Source organism: Lupinus angustifolius, unplaced genomic scaffold (genome assembly GCF_001865875.1).
Source record: "Lupinus angustifolius cultivar Tanjil unplaced genomic scaffold, LupAngTanjil_v1.0 Scaffold_134_26, whole genome shotgun sequence".
Classification (NCBI taxonomy): Eukaryota; Viridiplantae; Streptophyta; class Magnoliopsida; order Fabales; family Fabaceae; genus Lupinus; species Lupinus angustifolius.
Window position 1 is genome coordinate 2,615 of NW_017725413.1, and position 16,695 is coordinate 19,309.

At 31.6% G+C, this 16,695-nt stretch overlaps 2 protein-coding genes across 2 annotated transcripts; one reads left to right on the plus strand and one right to left on the minus strand.

Annotated features, from left to right (window-relative positions):
- Positions 1 to 675: 675 nt before the first annotated feature.
- Positions 676 to 3,531, plus strand: LOC109340074 (UV-B-induced protein At3g17800, chloroplastic-like). Its single transcript, XM_019577644.1, has 4 exons — positions 676 to 766; positions 848 to 964; positions 1,754 to 2,055; positions 2,550 to 3,531. The coding sequence occupies exons 2-4, from the start codon at positions 854 to 856 to the stop codon at positions 3,352 to 3,354; spliced, it is 1,218 nt and encodes a 405-aa protein (XP_019433189.1). The 5' UTR covers positions 676 to 766; positions 848 to 853; the 3' UTR covers positions 3,355 to 3,531.
- A 3,249-nt stretch (positions 3,532 to 6,780) lies between these two features.
- Positions 6,781 to 15,489, minus strand: LOC109340070 (transcription repressor KAN1-like). The gene is made up of 6 exons (XM_019577641.1): positions 14,246 to 15,489; positions 14,056 to 14,132; positions 13,136 to 13,187; positions 12,671 to 12,821; positions 7,398 to 7,491; positions 6,781 to 7,176 (listed from the first exon to the last, which is right to left on the minus strand). The coding sequence occupies exons 1-6, from the start codon at positions 15,063 to 15,065 to the stop codon at positions 7,063 to 7,065; spliced, it is 1,308 nt and encodes a 435-aa protein (XP_019433186.1). The 5' UTR covers positions 15,066 to 15,489; the 3' UTR covers positions 6,781 to 7,062.
- Between the last annotated feature and the right edge of the window lie 1,206 nt (positions 15,490 to 16,695).

Here is a 16,695-nt window from a genome sequence, read left to right on the forward strand (position 1 = left end):
ATAATAATTAGCTATCCTGGACAAACTTTTTAAAATGGTTATACAACCATTACATACAATTTAGTGTATTTTCTTTTTTACCTCGATGCAATATTTTTTTTTCCCTTTATGAAGATAATTACAGAAAAGGTTTTCCAAAAATATACTTGAGTATTTTTTAACTTCCTTTAAATAAGATATACTTGAATACATTTAAACTAATCTCTAACACAAATTTTATTTTTAAATAAGATAAAATGTCTCTTTAAACAAGATTAGAAAAGAAAAAAAAACTATACAACAAGAGTTCCATGGAACTCTAAAAATAAAAAATTCGTCAACATTCAAACATATGGAAAATACAGGATTGCCAGCATAGACCTCAAAAGTGACAAGCTTAGGAAAATCACAAAATAACATACTTGCGTAAAGAAACATCTATCTAAAAAAATCAATAAAATTTTGATAATACATTTAAAATATAATTCTAATTAAAACATAATCTTAAATGATAATATAAAAACATGTCTCTTCACACAACTTTTTCTATTACTCGCATGTTAATTTTCACAATTTGCAATCCACAAAACTAAAACAACTTAAAAATATTCAGCACACAGAGAAGGCCACGATAACATGTAGTACTTTTTCCATTAAAAACAATAGTATTTAGTTTTTTAATAAAAAATATATAAATAGTAATGAGTAAAATAATATATCTGGGTTTCTCTCCTCTTGCATTCTCCATTTCTCAATTTCTAGGGTTCCATTCTTCCATTGCTATAAGGTATGTTTCATCATTCATTGGTAAATTGGTATCTTTTTTGTTCATTCTTCTTCGTTATTTAACGTTATTGCCTTCCCACAGTTGCAAATGGAAGCACCGGCGGCGATGGCGACTCTATTCCCATCATGCAAGCCGTCGATTTTCGTCGGAAGAACCAACTTGTTATCTTTTCGTCCCAAATTTCAATTTTTCAATAAGGTATCAAGCTCAAGTCACTTCTTTTATGAATTCTGGTAAACGGGGTTGTTGTAGTTGATGAGAATAGTGAGTTTGATTAATTGATGTTTTTTTATCGGCAATTGTTAGTATATTAGTATTTTTGTCATGGGTGAGACTCGAACCCTCAACTTACTTCACTCGCATCTTTTATCTTAATCATCAAACCACCTCGTAGCTCCCTTTTTTGTTGTTAATGAGCCTTGAACCACAACCTCCTGCGGTCCATTCCTTAAGCCCTTCATCCTCACCCTAACCATCTTGCATTTGTATTGGATGAAGGTAAGCTTGAAATTGACGCATTTGGGTCGCTAGTGACAGCTTTAGGTCCCTTTTGTTTAAGGTTTTTCACCCCAAAAAATGATTATTTGATTTTTTAAAAATCACTTTTTGCACTTCCACGTTTTTTGGTTGCACTTTTGCAAGAAAAAAACAGAAGCTGTAAAGTTAGATGAAATTCACCTTTCTGAAGAAGCTCCCTTTTTCAGCTTCTTAAAAAATCACTTTTATAGATCACTTGATTGGTCTCCAATATGTATAATTTGCAAGATTTTCTTGAGCAATTTGGAGATTTGTCACTTTTGATGATTGACAATCTATTATATTGCCTCTTCATTTGTCTGGAGTTGTTTGGCTTGCCTAAATTATGATGCTCATCGTGCTGTCACAGGCTTAGCTTGTTTTATTTGCACGCATGCCGTTTTGATGTTGCATGCATGAGGGATAGGGGTTAGTTTATATACTTTTCTGATTGTTCTTGGTGTTGTGCAGGTACGCACTTCTGTATCTATTCCCAAGCAAGGTCACAGGAGTCTCTCTACTGGAAGTAGAAGAGGTTTTGTGGTTAGAGCTGCATCATTGTCTCCGGAAGAGTCATCTGGATCAAGTTCCAAGTTTGCTCCACTTCAGCTGGAGTCTCCAATTGGGCAGTTTCTCTCTGAGATTTTGACAAGTCACCCACATCTTTTGCCTGCTGCAGTAGAGCAGCAGCTTGAGCAATTCCAAACTGATCGTGATGTTGATAAAGGAAAAGAAGAACCTTCTGCTTCAGGCACTGATTTAGTTTTGTACAGGTATGGTGTATACTTGATGATATCTGTTATTCTGCACAATAGCACCATGTCATTGCTTTATTGCTGATATATTTGTCTAGTTAACTTCTTGTTTATTAGTTAAAAAAATTTAAAAGTAGCAATTTTCATATGGGAATGTATATTTCCCTTGTGGTGTAGTGGGTTGGACCCCTTAATTGATTGATGCTACAAATTTGATAGGTAAGCAAATCTTTCAACAAATATTGTTTATATAGGCTTTTTAGCTAGTCAATGTTAATGGTAAGGAGTTTTACAAATTGAACCTTTGTTGTTCATGTCTCTCCTTTGGATCAGTCTCACGAAAGACAAATTAACAACTATAGAGTAGAGAAGAGGTGTCAGAAAAGGGGTAGAGTGTGAAGTTATAGCTCTAGTTTTTGTTTCTTTTTCTTCTTTTTTTCCTATCATAAAATGTTTAGTAGTTATATCTAAAGGAGGTGCTGACCATTGTGTTGGCTTCCAAATTTTTCCAGGAGAATTGCTGAGGTCAAGGCTAATGAAAGGAGAAAGGCCATAGAAGAGATATTGTATGCTTTGGTGGTGCAGAAGTTTATGGATGCCAATATTTCTTTGGTACCCGCATTAACCCCTGACCCTTCTGGTCGAGTTGATTCATGGCCAGGTCAAGATGGGAAACTTGAGGAGCTTCACTCACATGAAGCATATGAAATGATCCAAAGCCACTTGTCTGTAATTATGGGTGATCGAATAGGGGATCCATCTTCTGTAGCTCAGATCAGCAAACTTAGGGTAGGACAGGTCTATGCAGCGTCGGTGATGTATGGGTACTTTCTTAAGCGGGTTGACCAAAGGTTCCAGTTGGAGAAGACAATGAAAATCCTTCCTAATGCATCAGAAGAAAATAGCATTCAAAAACCCACTTTGGACGATGCACGATTCAATGGTGGAGAGGTTCGTCCTCATGTCATGTCCCATCCTGAAGTCTCTGCCTTGCCTGGTGGTGCATTTGGCTATGAAACAAAGGTGTCAAAGTTGCGTAGCTATGTAATGTCCTTTGATGGGGAGACACTACAGAGATATGCAACAATAAGATCCAAAGAATCTGTCAACATCGTTGAGAAGCACACAGAGGCATTGTTTGGAAGACCCGAAATTGTTATAACCCCCGAGGGGGCAATCAATTCTTTGAAGAATGAAACCATCAAAATTAGCTTTGGTGGTTTGAAGAGACTTGTTTTAGAAGCTGTTACTTTTGGTTCTTTTCTTTGGGATGTTGAGAGCTATGTGGACTCAAGGTACCATTTTGTCCTCAACTGAGTTTTGCTCACTCACATGTATCCCAGGCAAAGTTCACAGTACCGAACAATGTATTTGTACAATTTAAATGTAACTTCAGTGTTGAAGTCCCAATATATATCACTGTTTGGTCTGTATATATTAATGGTGGTTTTGGCTGAAAGGTTGGATTTAATTTAGATATTCCTTATTTGTTTATGCTATGTTATTAACATCTAATCCTTACAGAAAAACTAACAGCAATGTGTTTGAAATATGAAAGCATAAATGTAACTTTGGTGTGAAGCCCCAATATTGCTCACTAACTTAAATCTCTATTTAGTGAATAGTTTGGTTTTCATTAACGAATAGAAGTTGGCAAAACTACTTGTTTCCAATTTGGTCTTTTGTTTTTATTCATTTTTGTCATACAAACATGACTTTCTCCAAAATTCTCTCAAATTTTAACTAAAATTCATAATTTTGGTATCATTGAGTTTAGAATTAAAATATGTACAAAAATAAAATAAAGATTGGAAAAAAAATTATTAGACTTAAACAAATGTTGTTTTCTGAGTATTTATTTGTTTAAAATTATACATGATATTTTTCCTCAATCCACCCATTGAATTAAGTCTTGTGAGATAGAATCTCGTTCATGTTCAAATAGCAGGTCATGTGAGAATCCTTCATATAATTTGATACTTTTGTCCTATGAGGATGCTTCTTCATACAATTTTTTTGAAGCTTCAGGTTTAGTGACAGAATCAGCAGTGCCATGCAGAACAAAGAATGTAACTGGCAACCCCTTCTTATATATGGATACAGACACATCTATCGGTACGATATGTATCTGATACGTCGACACACATTTTTACTAAAATATAGGATACAATACGTTCAACGACACGTATATAAAATAGTAAAAAATACGCAAACTAAAATTATAAAGTGTAAATCAAAATATCTAAAGTAGAAAATATAATGGAAATTATAAATTATTGTCCTCCAAAATTTCAAGTACTAAAACTAGAAAATATAGTAGAATAATTTATAAAATTGATAAAACGTATCTTATTTTATCCTATTTTTTTGTTGAAAATGTATCACCATGATTTTGAATCACAAGAGAGATTTGAAGAAATAGCAGATCTATTCACTCTATCAATAACCGAGCCGGATCTGATGTATCATAAGGGTTTTGCCCTTTCTACTAATTCCTCTGGATTGGATCAAAAACACTTATTGAATGAGGTATTCAACTCTAGGATATCTTCATCTTTATTTATTTATTTATTTAATTTTTGGATACTCTAGGAATAAGTATCATTCACGAATCCGAGCGTATTCATGTCAGATACGTATCCGATACGTGAGGGTGTTCAACGTACGTGTGCCTCATACCAGATATGCATTGATATCTTAGCAGCAACAATGAAACTATAGGAGCAAGTGCCTGTTATACAGAAAATATGGAGACTGAGTATGATTTTACTAATTGATAATTTGATATGCATGCAACTATATGAAATTTTTTATTTATAAATTTGGTAAAACTATATTTTTCGTACTTAATCCTTGTTTCTAATTTATACCCTTTACATAAAAAAACTTCAGTTAGTTCCTTTTTTAAAACAATGATTTAAAATATAAATATCAAGTTGAAAATAATTGTCACACATAATGATCAAAGTGGAAATGGTTATCAAATATACAGATAAAAACATCTTTTTTTATCTCTGCTGCATGTAACAATTATTTTTCCTTTAACTACAACAAATGATGTTATGGGTTATGGCAACAATAAAAAGAACAAGATGAAAACAAACGTGCATATTTGGACAAAATTCAATTTTTTTTTACTGTTGAGGACAAAAATATACTTTTATGGTATCAATTGTCAACACTCAACAGGTATATACTCTAATTAGATTAATTGGATGTAAAGAATAGGGTACTAGTAACCAATTAAATAGGATGAGAATGCTCAACTTCAACTGAAGGTGATGTGAATGCAGCACCAGCTATTTTGGCTTCAACCTTTGGGTCAAGCAGTGCCTACAATAATATGTGTAAAGAATCTCATTTTATATTAATCATATACCTTAACTAAGAGTAATGGCTGCACCTGTTGAGTGTCCAAAGTATAGATTTTCTTTTTAATACATGTGAATTAGTTATAAATGTGGGGGGAGAAATTAAATAACAATCAGCAAAAACATTTAATTATCTTTAGACTAAACAAATTGGAAATGGGTTCCTTGCTATAATTAGAAAAGTGTAGGATAATGTTGGTCATATTTTGCTGTGGTTATTGTTGTGACATAAAATACAAACAAATTGTAAGCAGTAAAATTAGAACTAAACCTTGCAGATGATATTGATATATTGAAACAGCTGAAATAATGTGTACTGATATATAATCATCAATGATTCATTTGTCCCTCACATGCAGTGGTAGATCAGTTTGTGTCATGGATTTTATGGCAGTGGTCAAGCCATCACTCTCTTTTGTATCTAAGTGTGTCATATTATCACTCTTTTTTTTTTTGGTCAAAATATTTGGAACTCATACATACCTCTTTAAAATGTAGATATCCCTAAAAATATGTAGATATTCCTCTTTATTTACAAATTATGTTTATTTTGGAGATGAAATTGCAAAGAGTGTGTCTACCACAACCACTACCACAACCATAGTTGTTGACAATTTTAAGGATTTAAATCTACAACTATTTCTTTCCATAAATATTGAATTTATGATAATTTCAAACTAAAATTCCAATTTTACATGACAAACTCCAAGATCTAGTAGTATAAGGTTCTACTAAATTCTCAAGGTTGAAGGTTCGATTCCTGAAGCGATACTTATTGGAAGGGTAGCCACAAACCCCGCAATGAATTAGTTCCTTACTAAAAAAAAGTGAGAAAATATACTTGATAGTACAAAAAAACAATTTTATACACATATTAGTTCCATCATTTATGACTTGTGTGTTATTGGCCAGGCCATTGTTGTAAAATTGATTTTCCCATCAAGAAACATTAGGCATCATATCAATTAGAAGGTATATCTTCAATATATAAGTGGGGCATAATGCAACCCACATTCACAACATCAACATTCCAATCACTGTACTATATGAAGCAATGTGGGTATACACATCTTTTTCCATGAATGATTTGCCTAAAGATGTGATTTTACTTGTGAAAACAATGCTCAGTAATATATTCTCCATATCTTTCACACCCATCATTGCTTTTTACCTTTGATGATTGATAGCTTGTGCATGAGTGGAGTAAAATCAAGGAACAAAGTATAGTAGTATACTAATAATAGATAACAGCTATTAAGCTTTCACACTCTGATCAACACAACTCTGGGATCAAAATCAGCCACACAAAAAAAGTTAAATAGGGACAATATATGTAGGAACCTAGGGAATAGGAAAGAAAAAGAAGAAAAAAAGATTTATAATACATCTGATTCTTTCCTTTTCTTCAGCTTTAATTTTACTTTTAATAATTATAACATGCATGAAATGACTAACAACACCTAATAAGCTTTGGCTCAAAAAGAATATACAAAGTTGCTTTAGGTTTTGTGGAAAGTGACATCTTCATCTTGACAAAAGCACTTACCTATTATATATAATATATATACATACTCACACCTGTGCATTCATTAATCTATATGTTTTAGCTATAGTAGAGTGATCCATGAATTATATATATATAATTTAAATTAAATTAAGCATGTTCATTGCTGTGCCAGTTTGATCTCCCTAATGTAAATTCCAAGCTTGGATTTTGACACTCTATATTTTGATCCTTGAAGATTCTTGATTGTATATAGTTGCTTCCCTGCACAAATTAAGAAATCATCTTGATATAGTTCAGGTCAATGCTGTAATATAACCTAATAATTAACACCCCAAATTCAAATTTAGAGTGAAAATGATTTAAATATGTTTCAAAAGGAGGATTTATATGCATGTGATTTCTTGAAGGCATGAATTTTTTATTTAAACAAAATGATTGTTCTAGCTATTAGTATGCAGAAATAGTGAGGTTTAGGTCACAACCTCAGAAAGCTTCCCAATATGCTGAGATGATAGGATTTCTTCTGAACTAAGCTCATTCAAATCTCGGGAATTAACATGTATCCATGCTCCTTCACTGCCATTCATTTGAAAGAAAGTGAACCATCATATACATATTTTTTTTCCCTATAAATCTATCATGATCAAATTCATGAAAATTGATAGCAGAAGGTGAAATTTTAATCTAAATTACAAATTAACCACAACACAAGTTTTGTGCAATATATAGTTTATTTGAAGCCCAACTACTATCCTTGTTATTCAAAGTTTTTGTTGCTAAGGAAGAGTAAAAAAAGGTGTTCATGGTAAAGAATTAATGCACTATTCCCAATCAATAACCATGATAGCTAGATAATTCCCAGGTTGTGGAGATTTTCTTTCTCCTATTGTCCATATATATTACATGCTACTTACATGGTTAACTTTTCAAAATTTGCAGCCATTGAGCTAATTCAGTAGTATAACACTATATACATTATAAACACCTATAACTATTAAGATAAATAGGTTTATGAGTTCAATTACTTATAAAGGCTTCTTTTTGTTTATTTGTTTTGAATGTAAACCTTCTTTTTGTTTATTTGTTATGAATGTAAGCCTTCTTTTACCTATTCATCAACTTAAAACTCACTTTAATTGCCATTACATGTCAGTATGAAAATCAAATAACTTATATACTCCTACTATGAGCAAGTTCATGGATATTCTGATATTAAAAATTAAAAATACTTATGCAGTTTTACATAGCTTGTATTAGAAAAGTAAAGAAATAAAATGCAAAAATTATAAGATTTTTAATAAGCCAAAACAAAATATTGCTTGAGTATGAGGGATATTTTAATCCATTAAAAAACAAATAAATCACCAACATGTGAAATGCAAGTTAGTGGGGACAAGCACCAATCCAAAGAGGAAAAATTATAAGATTAATCTGAATGAAGATACTAATACCACAATAAAGGGAGAAAGAATCACTTTTAAACATAACTAGCACTTGAAATGTTTGACATTTTTTGTGGTACAGTTTCTTTGGAAGTTAAAGAGTAAAGACTCTCAGAATATTTATGTCAAATGAATGAATATAAGTTCATTAGTTCTTGGAGAAAAATGCTGTTTGCTAGCATTCTTTCAAATCTTTTATGGATTCAAATTATTATGTACATAACTACTAGTGTATTAAATTGTGTCTTGAAGTTTTTGCAATCTCCTTAAAGACACCACAACCATAATTGCAGTCATATTTTCATATAATTGTCCTTAGTTGTGATTAATGTAATGTAATACTAACCGCATTAAGAACTACTATTTAAAACACTAATATATATATAAAATTTGACATGCAGAGATGAATGACTTGGTGTAGTAAATAAACTCATATCATAGATGAACCTATAAACCTAATATAATGTCTTAATATTTTTGATGAAGATGTGATGTAAAACATATTTATATATGATTCCTCCACCATGATTTTAGAGCAAGATTTCGTGCTTGGACTCACATTTGCTTCAGTAATTCGTTCTTTGTGCCATAAAGAAAAATGATTACACTCATTGGCGAGTCTATCCTTCATGCTAGAAAGAGGTATCCCTCATGGGTATACAAACGTACGAGGAATGATTTCCATTTGGAATATATAATCTTATCTTAGTTTCTTCTATTCACGTATTACTTCATGCGTAGACTCAAGAAGTTACTCACACATCACATAAGTTAAGCATTAAATCAAATAGAGACTCAAGTGAGGTTGTTGGTCTAACTTCATAGATTCAAGTCCTAAAAATCAAATAGAGACTCTTCACTTATGAAATAAGACCAAATATATTTACCCTATTGATCTTATTAGATAGGAACCTAGTATATTAAGCCACCCTTTTATAAACAATCAAGAGCTCCCAATGTGAATAGCTTATATTACTTATTCTTGTCTTGATGTAAATAATAGGGAACATGTCCACTGCACCACGCAATTAGTTCTAGGCCAAGCCTGGATGCATGGACTTAATTAGAGTATACAAATAATACATATAATAAACCTATAGCATTATTTTTAAAATATAGTATAGACCTATAGCATGTAGCAAAAATAATAGTCCTTCTGTAGGGAGCACATGCTAGTAGGAACTAGAGTTGGTTTAATCTTAAGTGTGAGAGAGGATTAATGCTTGAACCTTAGATTAAAGTGAATAAATATTATTAATATACTCCTACAAAACAACATTCCTGAGATGTAATGAGGGAAGTCTATATGCAATGGATGAGAGAAATAGTAACAAAACATTACATATTAAATCAAATCTTTATGACATTATGCTTATGAATTCATTTATTCCTCTCATACTTACACTCCAATAAAGTGATTTTGTCTGAAAACTAAGAAACCTGACAAACATGCAACTATTTGATTGTGTTATAAGAAATTTCTACGCAGAGACCCAATAGAAGTGTCACAGTTTACTCAAAAAGCCACACACACAAAAACAAACAAACTAGGAATCTGGCTAGAAACTATAAGGGTTTTAAAAAGGATTGAAGTTGACTTTTGTGTAAAGATCCAAGAGGCAGAGAAGCACATGTTATAGACAAAAGTTATTCCTAACCTTCCTAGCCATACACATAATAATTTTAGCATAGGTTTCTGCAGAATATAATTTAAGAAAACTTGGAATAATAGTAAAAGGAGGAAGATTTCGCTTTAGCCAATCTTTTTTCTGAGTAAAAGAAGCACGACTAATAATTAGATAAATTTTTGCTCCAAAGTATAAATTATTGGAATTGAAGGAGTTTGGACTGAAATCATTGCTCCAATTTTCTGGAATTCTAAGTTTAGGGTTTTAATTTCACAAAAACTCAATTCAAATCTTACTGGGTACGTAGGATGGGTAGGAATCATAAATCTGATGAAGTACGACCCTCTAATTTTTTATCTCTAAGTTACAAACCCTTCAATAGACCAAAACATATTTTTGTAGGTGCGAATAATATATAAGAAATGATAAGCATGGAAAAAAGTCTATCTATTTATCTATCTCTAATTTTTGTAAAAAGTCCTTGTAGCATATATAACTTCAATCTAGATATAGCATCTCATGCGATTAAGAGATAAGAAAATCAGTATGCAAAATATAAGATAAGATTATATGTAATTAAATAACAAAGTTTTCAATAATATTATAATATAATATGTATATAAAGTACAGTTCTGAAGAGCATTATTTAATTTTTCTGTGATGTACCTGCTCCTTTTTGAGGTTGAATTTAAAGCTGTGGTAAGTCTTATCTGAATAAATGACTTATGTAAATATACAGAAACACTTCATTCAAGGATATTTCCTGTCTTCTGACCAGAAGAAAAACTTTTGTGCAGTACAAAACGTGAGGAGTGAGAAATTTTCCCATCCAAGTCAAAGCTGACAGAAACCAACTCAATCATGGACCAGATTTATTAGGATTGAAGGGAATGTAGTATACTAATGTGTATAACGCTAAATGTGACTAAGTTATGATTTGTTTCTTTCTTGTATTGGATGAGCATCCTTGTGTTTCTTTAATACAATTTTTTTATCAAAAAAAAAGAATGTAAAATTAAAATGTTCAACATGGTCATGGAATATATATGAATTTTTAATTTGTATCCTCCAATCAATACAAATGTTACTCCAAATTGCCTAAACTCACGTGAATGTTAGGTTCAGTTTGACGAAACTACATGAAAACTTATCACTTATAACTTATAAGCTTAAGCTAAAATTAAAAACTGATAAGCTGGTTAATTAGATTATTTGCTAAGATTAATGATAGACAGACTGGTAGGTGTAAAATGATTTAAATATTGGATTTAACATGTATATACTGACAGCAGTATAAATATTTTTACACTGTTAGCAAATCTTCATCATTCATATGTTAGCTAATATTGACTTTCAAACAATAGTATTACAAATTAACAGTAGATGATGTCTGACAGTGTAAAAAACTTTACACCGTCAAAGCTCTTTTAAAATCTTAAATATTAAGAATAACTTTACATAGCATTTATTATTTAAAAAGTGAAGTAGTTAATTTTTAAATGTAAAGTTGTTTTTTGTTAATAATGAGGTTTGCTTGAATTTCTGTGTACCCTCAAAGCTCTAATTATTGTTTCCAAAGATGGGATAGCTAGCTTGTCTGATATTTGTCAATGTACCCACAAAGACAAGCTATAAATTTAGTGTACGTTATGTTAGATCATCCCATGCTTATCCAATTTTGCAGCATTGCATACTTCAGGAACATTTGGTGTCACATGTCGGGTGTCATTTTGTGTATTATTGATTGCGATTATTAAAAAAAATTATTTAAATTAAAAATTTAATAATTAAATATTTTTCTAGTTAATTATAAACACATATAGTGATATACTCTTTTGAGACATAAGATGTCCTCCCTTATACTTCTACACCTTGATTTTCCACTAAAATATGTAATCCTCCCTATTCCATTTTTGTTTAGAAATGTTTTTGAGGTTAGAACACAGTATAGGAGTTTGCTACATAAGAGATCCTACCTCTTTTGCGTATTAGTTGATTATTGACTATCAAATTTAAATTAGGAGCTACTACCTAACATTAATATTTGATAAAGCTAGAATACCAAAAGTACCACTTTTCAGAAAAATGGAATTGAAACCCCTTAATTTGGATGCTCTAAGAGTAGTGTTATGTAGTAATGTTAGTTATTATTGAAATTGAAAGGACTCAGGGGTAGTCTCCATTAAGATGTGTACTTATAGATGGCATAATAAAGTTTAAAAAAAAAGGAAATTTATATGGAGGGATTAAATTGTTCTAAAAGTATAATGTTAAAGGTAGTTCCTTGTACATTTATTTGCATATATAACTACTACTGAAAAAATTATCTAGTGGTGAATAACTTCTGTTTCTATATATGCATTTAAAGAAGCTAAATGAATTGTACCAAAAAGAGGTATCAGCCAAATGATGCATGGCTACTTTGATCATAATATTGAAAGCACAAGTGGAGAAAGGAAATGAAAAGCAAAAGTAGTCAGAAAAAAGAAGCACTTTTGGGTATCAGAAAAGGGTGGAACTTGATTTGTAATTTTCCCCAACTTTATTATTAAACTCAACCATGCATATATGATATATGGATAGTGGATCTAACCATGCATCCATGCAGATATAATATATAGCCGACACTGACACCAAGGCCTGACCAAAACAATCACACAAACCAGGGAAAGAAAAAGTAATTACCTAGAAGAAGAATTTCCCCATAGATTGCTTGAATTATAGCCCGAATTACTTTGATCTACAAATGCATTTGAAATTTCTGATCTTGGATTTGGTAAACAGTTCTTATTAGGATTAAGGGGTGGTGATAGGGACATGAAATCTTCATCTCCATCTGTCATATTGTATTATATAAAATCATTAAAAAATCATAATCATAGTACTATAGACTTACATATATAGATAAAATTAATAAATCTTCTTTAGTTTTTACTAAGTTGTACTAAAATGAAGCACTTTATATTATAATTTGAAGATGTAAAGAAGACATTATTTTATGGATGAATTAATAGGGTCTGAGTCATAAAGGGGTAGAGAGGGAATCTTCACAGGATTTGAATAAAAGTATACTCAAATTTGGAGCGGAGATCAAGGAATTAATTAGTATAAAATTGCATTAGGTGAAATATTACAAAGGTAAAATATTACCTGATGAAGAGGCTACTACTGGCTTGTCAGTGTTCTTAATAGTCCTATACATCTGCAGAAGCCAAAAAAAGACAAATAAGATGAATATAATACATGGAAATAAATATACAAATAAGCAGTAATAATATATAAGAGGGAAATCTGATTTGTCAATGAAGAAGGAAGATTTGAAGAATAAAAAGGGTGAAAAATAGTGAAATCAGATGCTTCTTTTTATGGATTTTGCTGGGGTTTATTTAATAACCACGAGGTTGATGTTTGGTAAGGTAAGTAAATTTGGTTCTATTATTGAGAAATGATGGCTACTTTTTCTACTTTCTCTTTTTTCTCTCTTTCTTTATCTCTCTCTTGAAAAGTAGTAGTTGTCCTGTTTCCACAGCAAACAACAACTTCAACTGTTCATCCATTCATTCACTGCATGTCTTGGTTCTTGTGCCCCATAGATAGACTTTGGACAAAGTACACTCACTCCTCTCCACAGGCTTGAGCACACAGACACAAGAAGGATGAGAGAGAGAAAAAGGGTTAATATAATTTTTGGTTTTGAATAATTTCATCACCTTGGACCATGATTACCACATCTAATAAACTGAACTTGATTAGAGTATAAGTATATAATAAATAAAATGAACATGATTAAAAAATTAAATAGTGAAAGAAATCATATACATACATGTGCTTTGTGAGAGTTACAAGTGTTGTTTTAGTATTTTTTTTTAGTATAAGAGGTTCATTGTGTGAGTTATATTTAACTTCAGATTAATTTGAGTAGTTTTAAAGACTCATTTAAGAGAGTAATAGTCTTAGATATTTCTTTTTCTTTTTCTTTTTCTTTTTATTTACCCCCATACCTGAAAACTTAATTATTGTTTTGTTTTTCCAAGTGAAAAGAGGTAAAATCAAAAGTGAGAGTGATGTACCTGCAAATGACTCTTGACATGAGCTAGTGTTAGATCTTTGACATCCATGAGTTCCAGAACTGACTTTGGTGTAGCCCCTACCATCCAAAAATACAACAAGAGTTTTCATTAGTCACTCGTCACACACAACAATAGCAACAAAAAGGACAGTGAAACTAAGAGAATAAGAGAGAGAGGGTTAGAGATTCACTTTCATGGCCTCCAAGCAGCTCAACAGCATGAACAAAACGAGCATGAAGAGAACTAGTCCAACGCATTCTTGGAGCCCTCATGTTCTTCTTACTTTGTAGCCTATGCAACATTGTTGATCTCACAAATCCATTTGCAAAGTCAGAACCTCCAATCCCAAACTGATTCTGCTGCTGTTGCTGATGATGATGATGGTGGTTCAAGTATTGAAGCTGCTGGTGAGGTGTTAAACTCTCCATGGTTGTACCATTAAACCTTGAGATTGGTTCCACACCCTTAACACCAATATAAGTATTATAAAAAGCTGAATTAGATGAATTAACTGCATATGGTGAAAACTTGGAGCTTATTCTCTCTATTGAGGAACTGTTTTCCAATGAAGAAGGAAAGTTACTGTTGTAGAGAGGGATTCCATTGAAAGGCCTTGTTATTACTGCACCCTCAGAAACTGGTGAAACCCCATGATGATTTGTTACTGTTGTGACTTGTGATTCTCTGATTGATCTAACAAGGTTTTTCCTCCAAGGGCTCTCAGCCTCAGATGGAGTTTTACTTTTAGGGTTATTGTTATTGTTGTTGGAAAGGGAAAGTTTTATGTCTGTGTGAGTGTGAGGGCTAATTCCTCTGATTGAACTATCACTATGGGATTTAAAGGCTACACCTTCATCAGTATCTGCTCTCCATATATCAAAGGGTGATGAAGAAAAAGAAGAACCCCCTTCAGTGCAAATTGAAGAAGGAGCACTGTTTGGAAGACTAATGTTAAGTGAAAGATCAGGAATCTGATTCTGTGATGAGAAGAAGATCTTATTCTGAGGCATTTTTGGTTATTCTCAGAAAATATTTCAAGCTATAATAAAGGACTAAACCTGAGACTAACAAGGAGAATTAAATCAGAACTATGATAACAAACATGGATACAGCAGGATTCAAGTGGGAGTGTCTGTTATTTCTATACTACTATAATTGATTGATATATATGAAGCTAGAGAACCCACACAAACAATAAAACAAACAAGAAGGAAGAATATTAACTAAGGGTATGGTTGTTGAGGTGCAAAGTAGGGATATTGAAATGAAATATATATGTTTTTCTCTCTCTCTTTGAAACAAGGGCTAAATGGAATAAAAAGACTTAGCTTTTTATTTCTCAGCTTCACAAAACAGACATCCTTTCTTCAATGACTAAGGAGAGAGATGTAATAATAATAATGTGTGGTGATGAATAATAATAATATAAAGAAATGGAAAATATAAAGGAATGAGAAAAGAGAGAGAGATGTATATATTTCTTGGCTAAGTTTGAGAGTATATATAGGAAAGTGACACTCCAACAATTCCTTTCTTTCTATTCTCTATATTAATAACTCTCCTTTTCTGCATAGTTAATAATACAGCAAAGTGCAAAGTTAGGACAATTTTCAGTGTTTCATATTTCCTTTTTCAAAGAGGATGTGTGAAAATTGAAATATTATAAATGAGAGTAATCATAGAGGGACTGTAAATACTGTACCTTCTTTGCTACCTACTTCAATTCTACTGCACCAATTGCAGTGTAGTTAAGTTTTCATACTCTTATATTTTTCCCAATGTTTTCTGATATATCATCTATATTATTTTTCTGTTTACTTCTATTTATTTTTAATTTATAATGTGATCAATCAAATTTTTTATTTCTTTTTTATATGTCTCACACACCTTATTATACATATTAAAAAGGGGGTTGAAGAAACATTTTAATATTTTCCCCCTCCATGCTGTCTTTACTTTACCTACTATAGTGGGTTAATTGTCCAATAAAAATAAATTGATAAATAAATGATGAAAAATAAAGGACTGTCATATAAGTTGAATATGAGAAAAGTAAAGTAACCATCGAGTAAGAGAGTTACAAGTAAATTAAACAACTATCAAACACAATCTGATTAGGCTTAAAAATAGAGGATGAAAGTGAATATTAGGCAAGTCACAAATCAGGTCAAGGGAAAACTAATATCTGCGGTGGAAATAAGAAAAAAAAGTATATACCAAGTATGGAGTGCAATCAATGTTGTCTAAGGTTTGTTTGGGAGTTGAATTTTGGAGGGGAAGGAAGGGAAAGGGAAGGCTTGAGAGCCATGAAATACACTTGTGTGAGATGACTCTCAAGTCTTCCATTTCCCTTACTTCCCCTTCAAAATTCAACTCTCAAACAAGCCCTAAGGCATTTTAGACAAAATAGCAACCCTAGCCTCAAGCACAATCTCACGTGAAGTAAATCTGCCCATTTTCTCTTATTACAAGATTTACATATATATCCATTCTATAGTTTAATAATAATAATAATAATAATAATAATAATAATAATAAGAGTAAATATTAATTTCAGTCTCTTATGTTTTTCGACTTTTCTAGTTTGGATCCTAAAAAATTTAAAAACTCAAAATGGTCCCAAAAAATTTTAAATGTAGG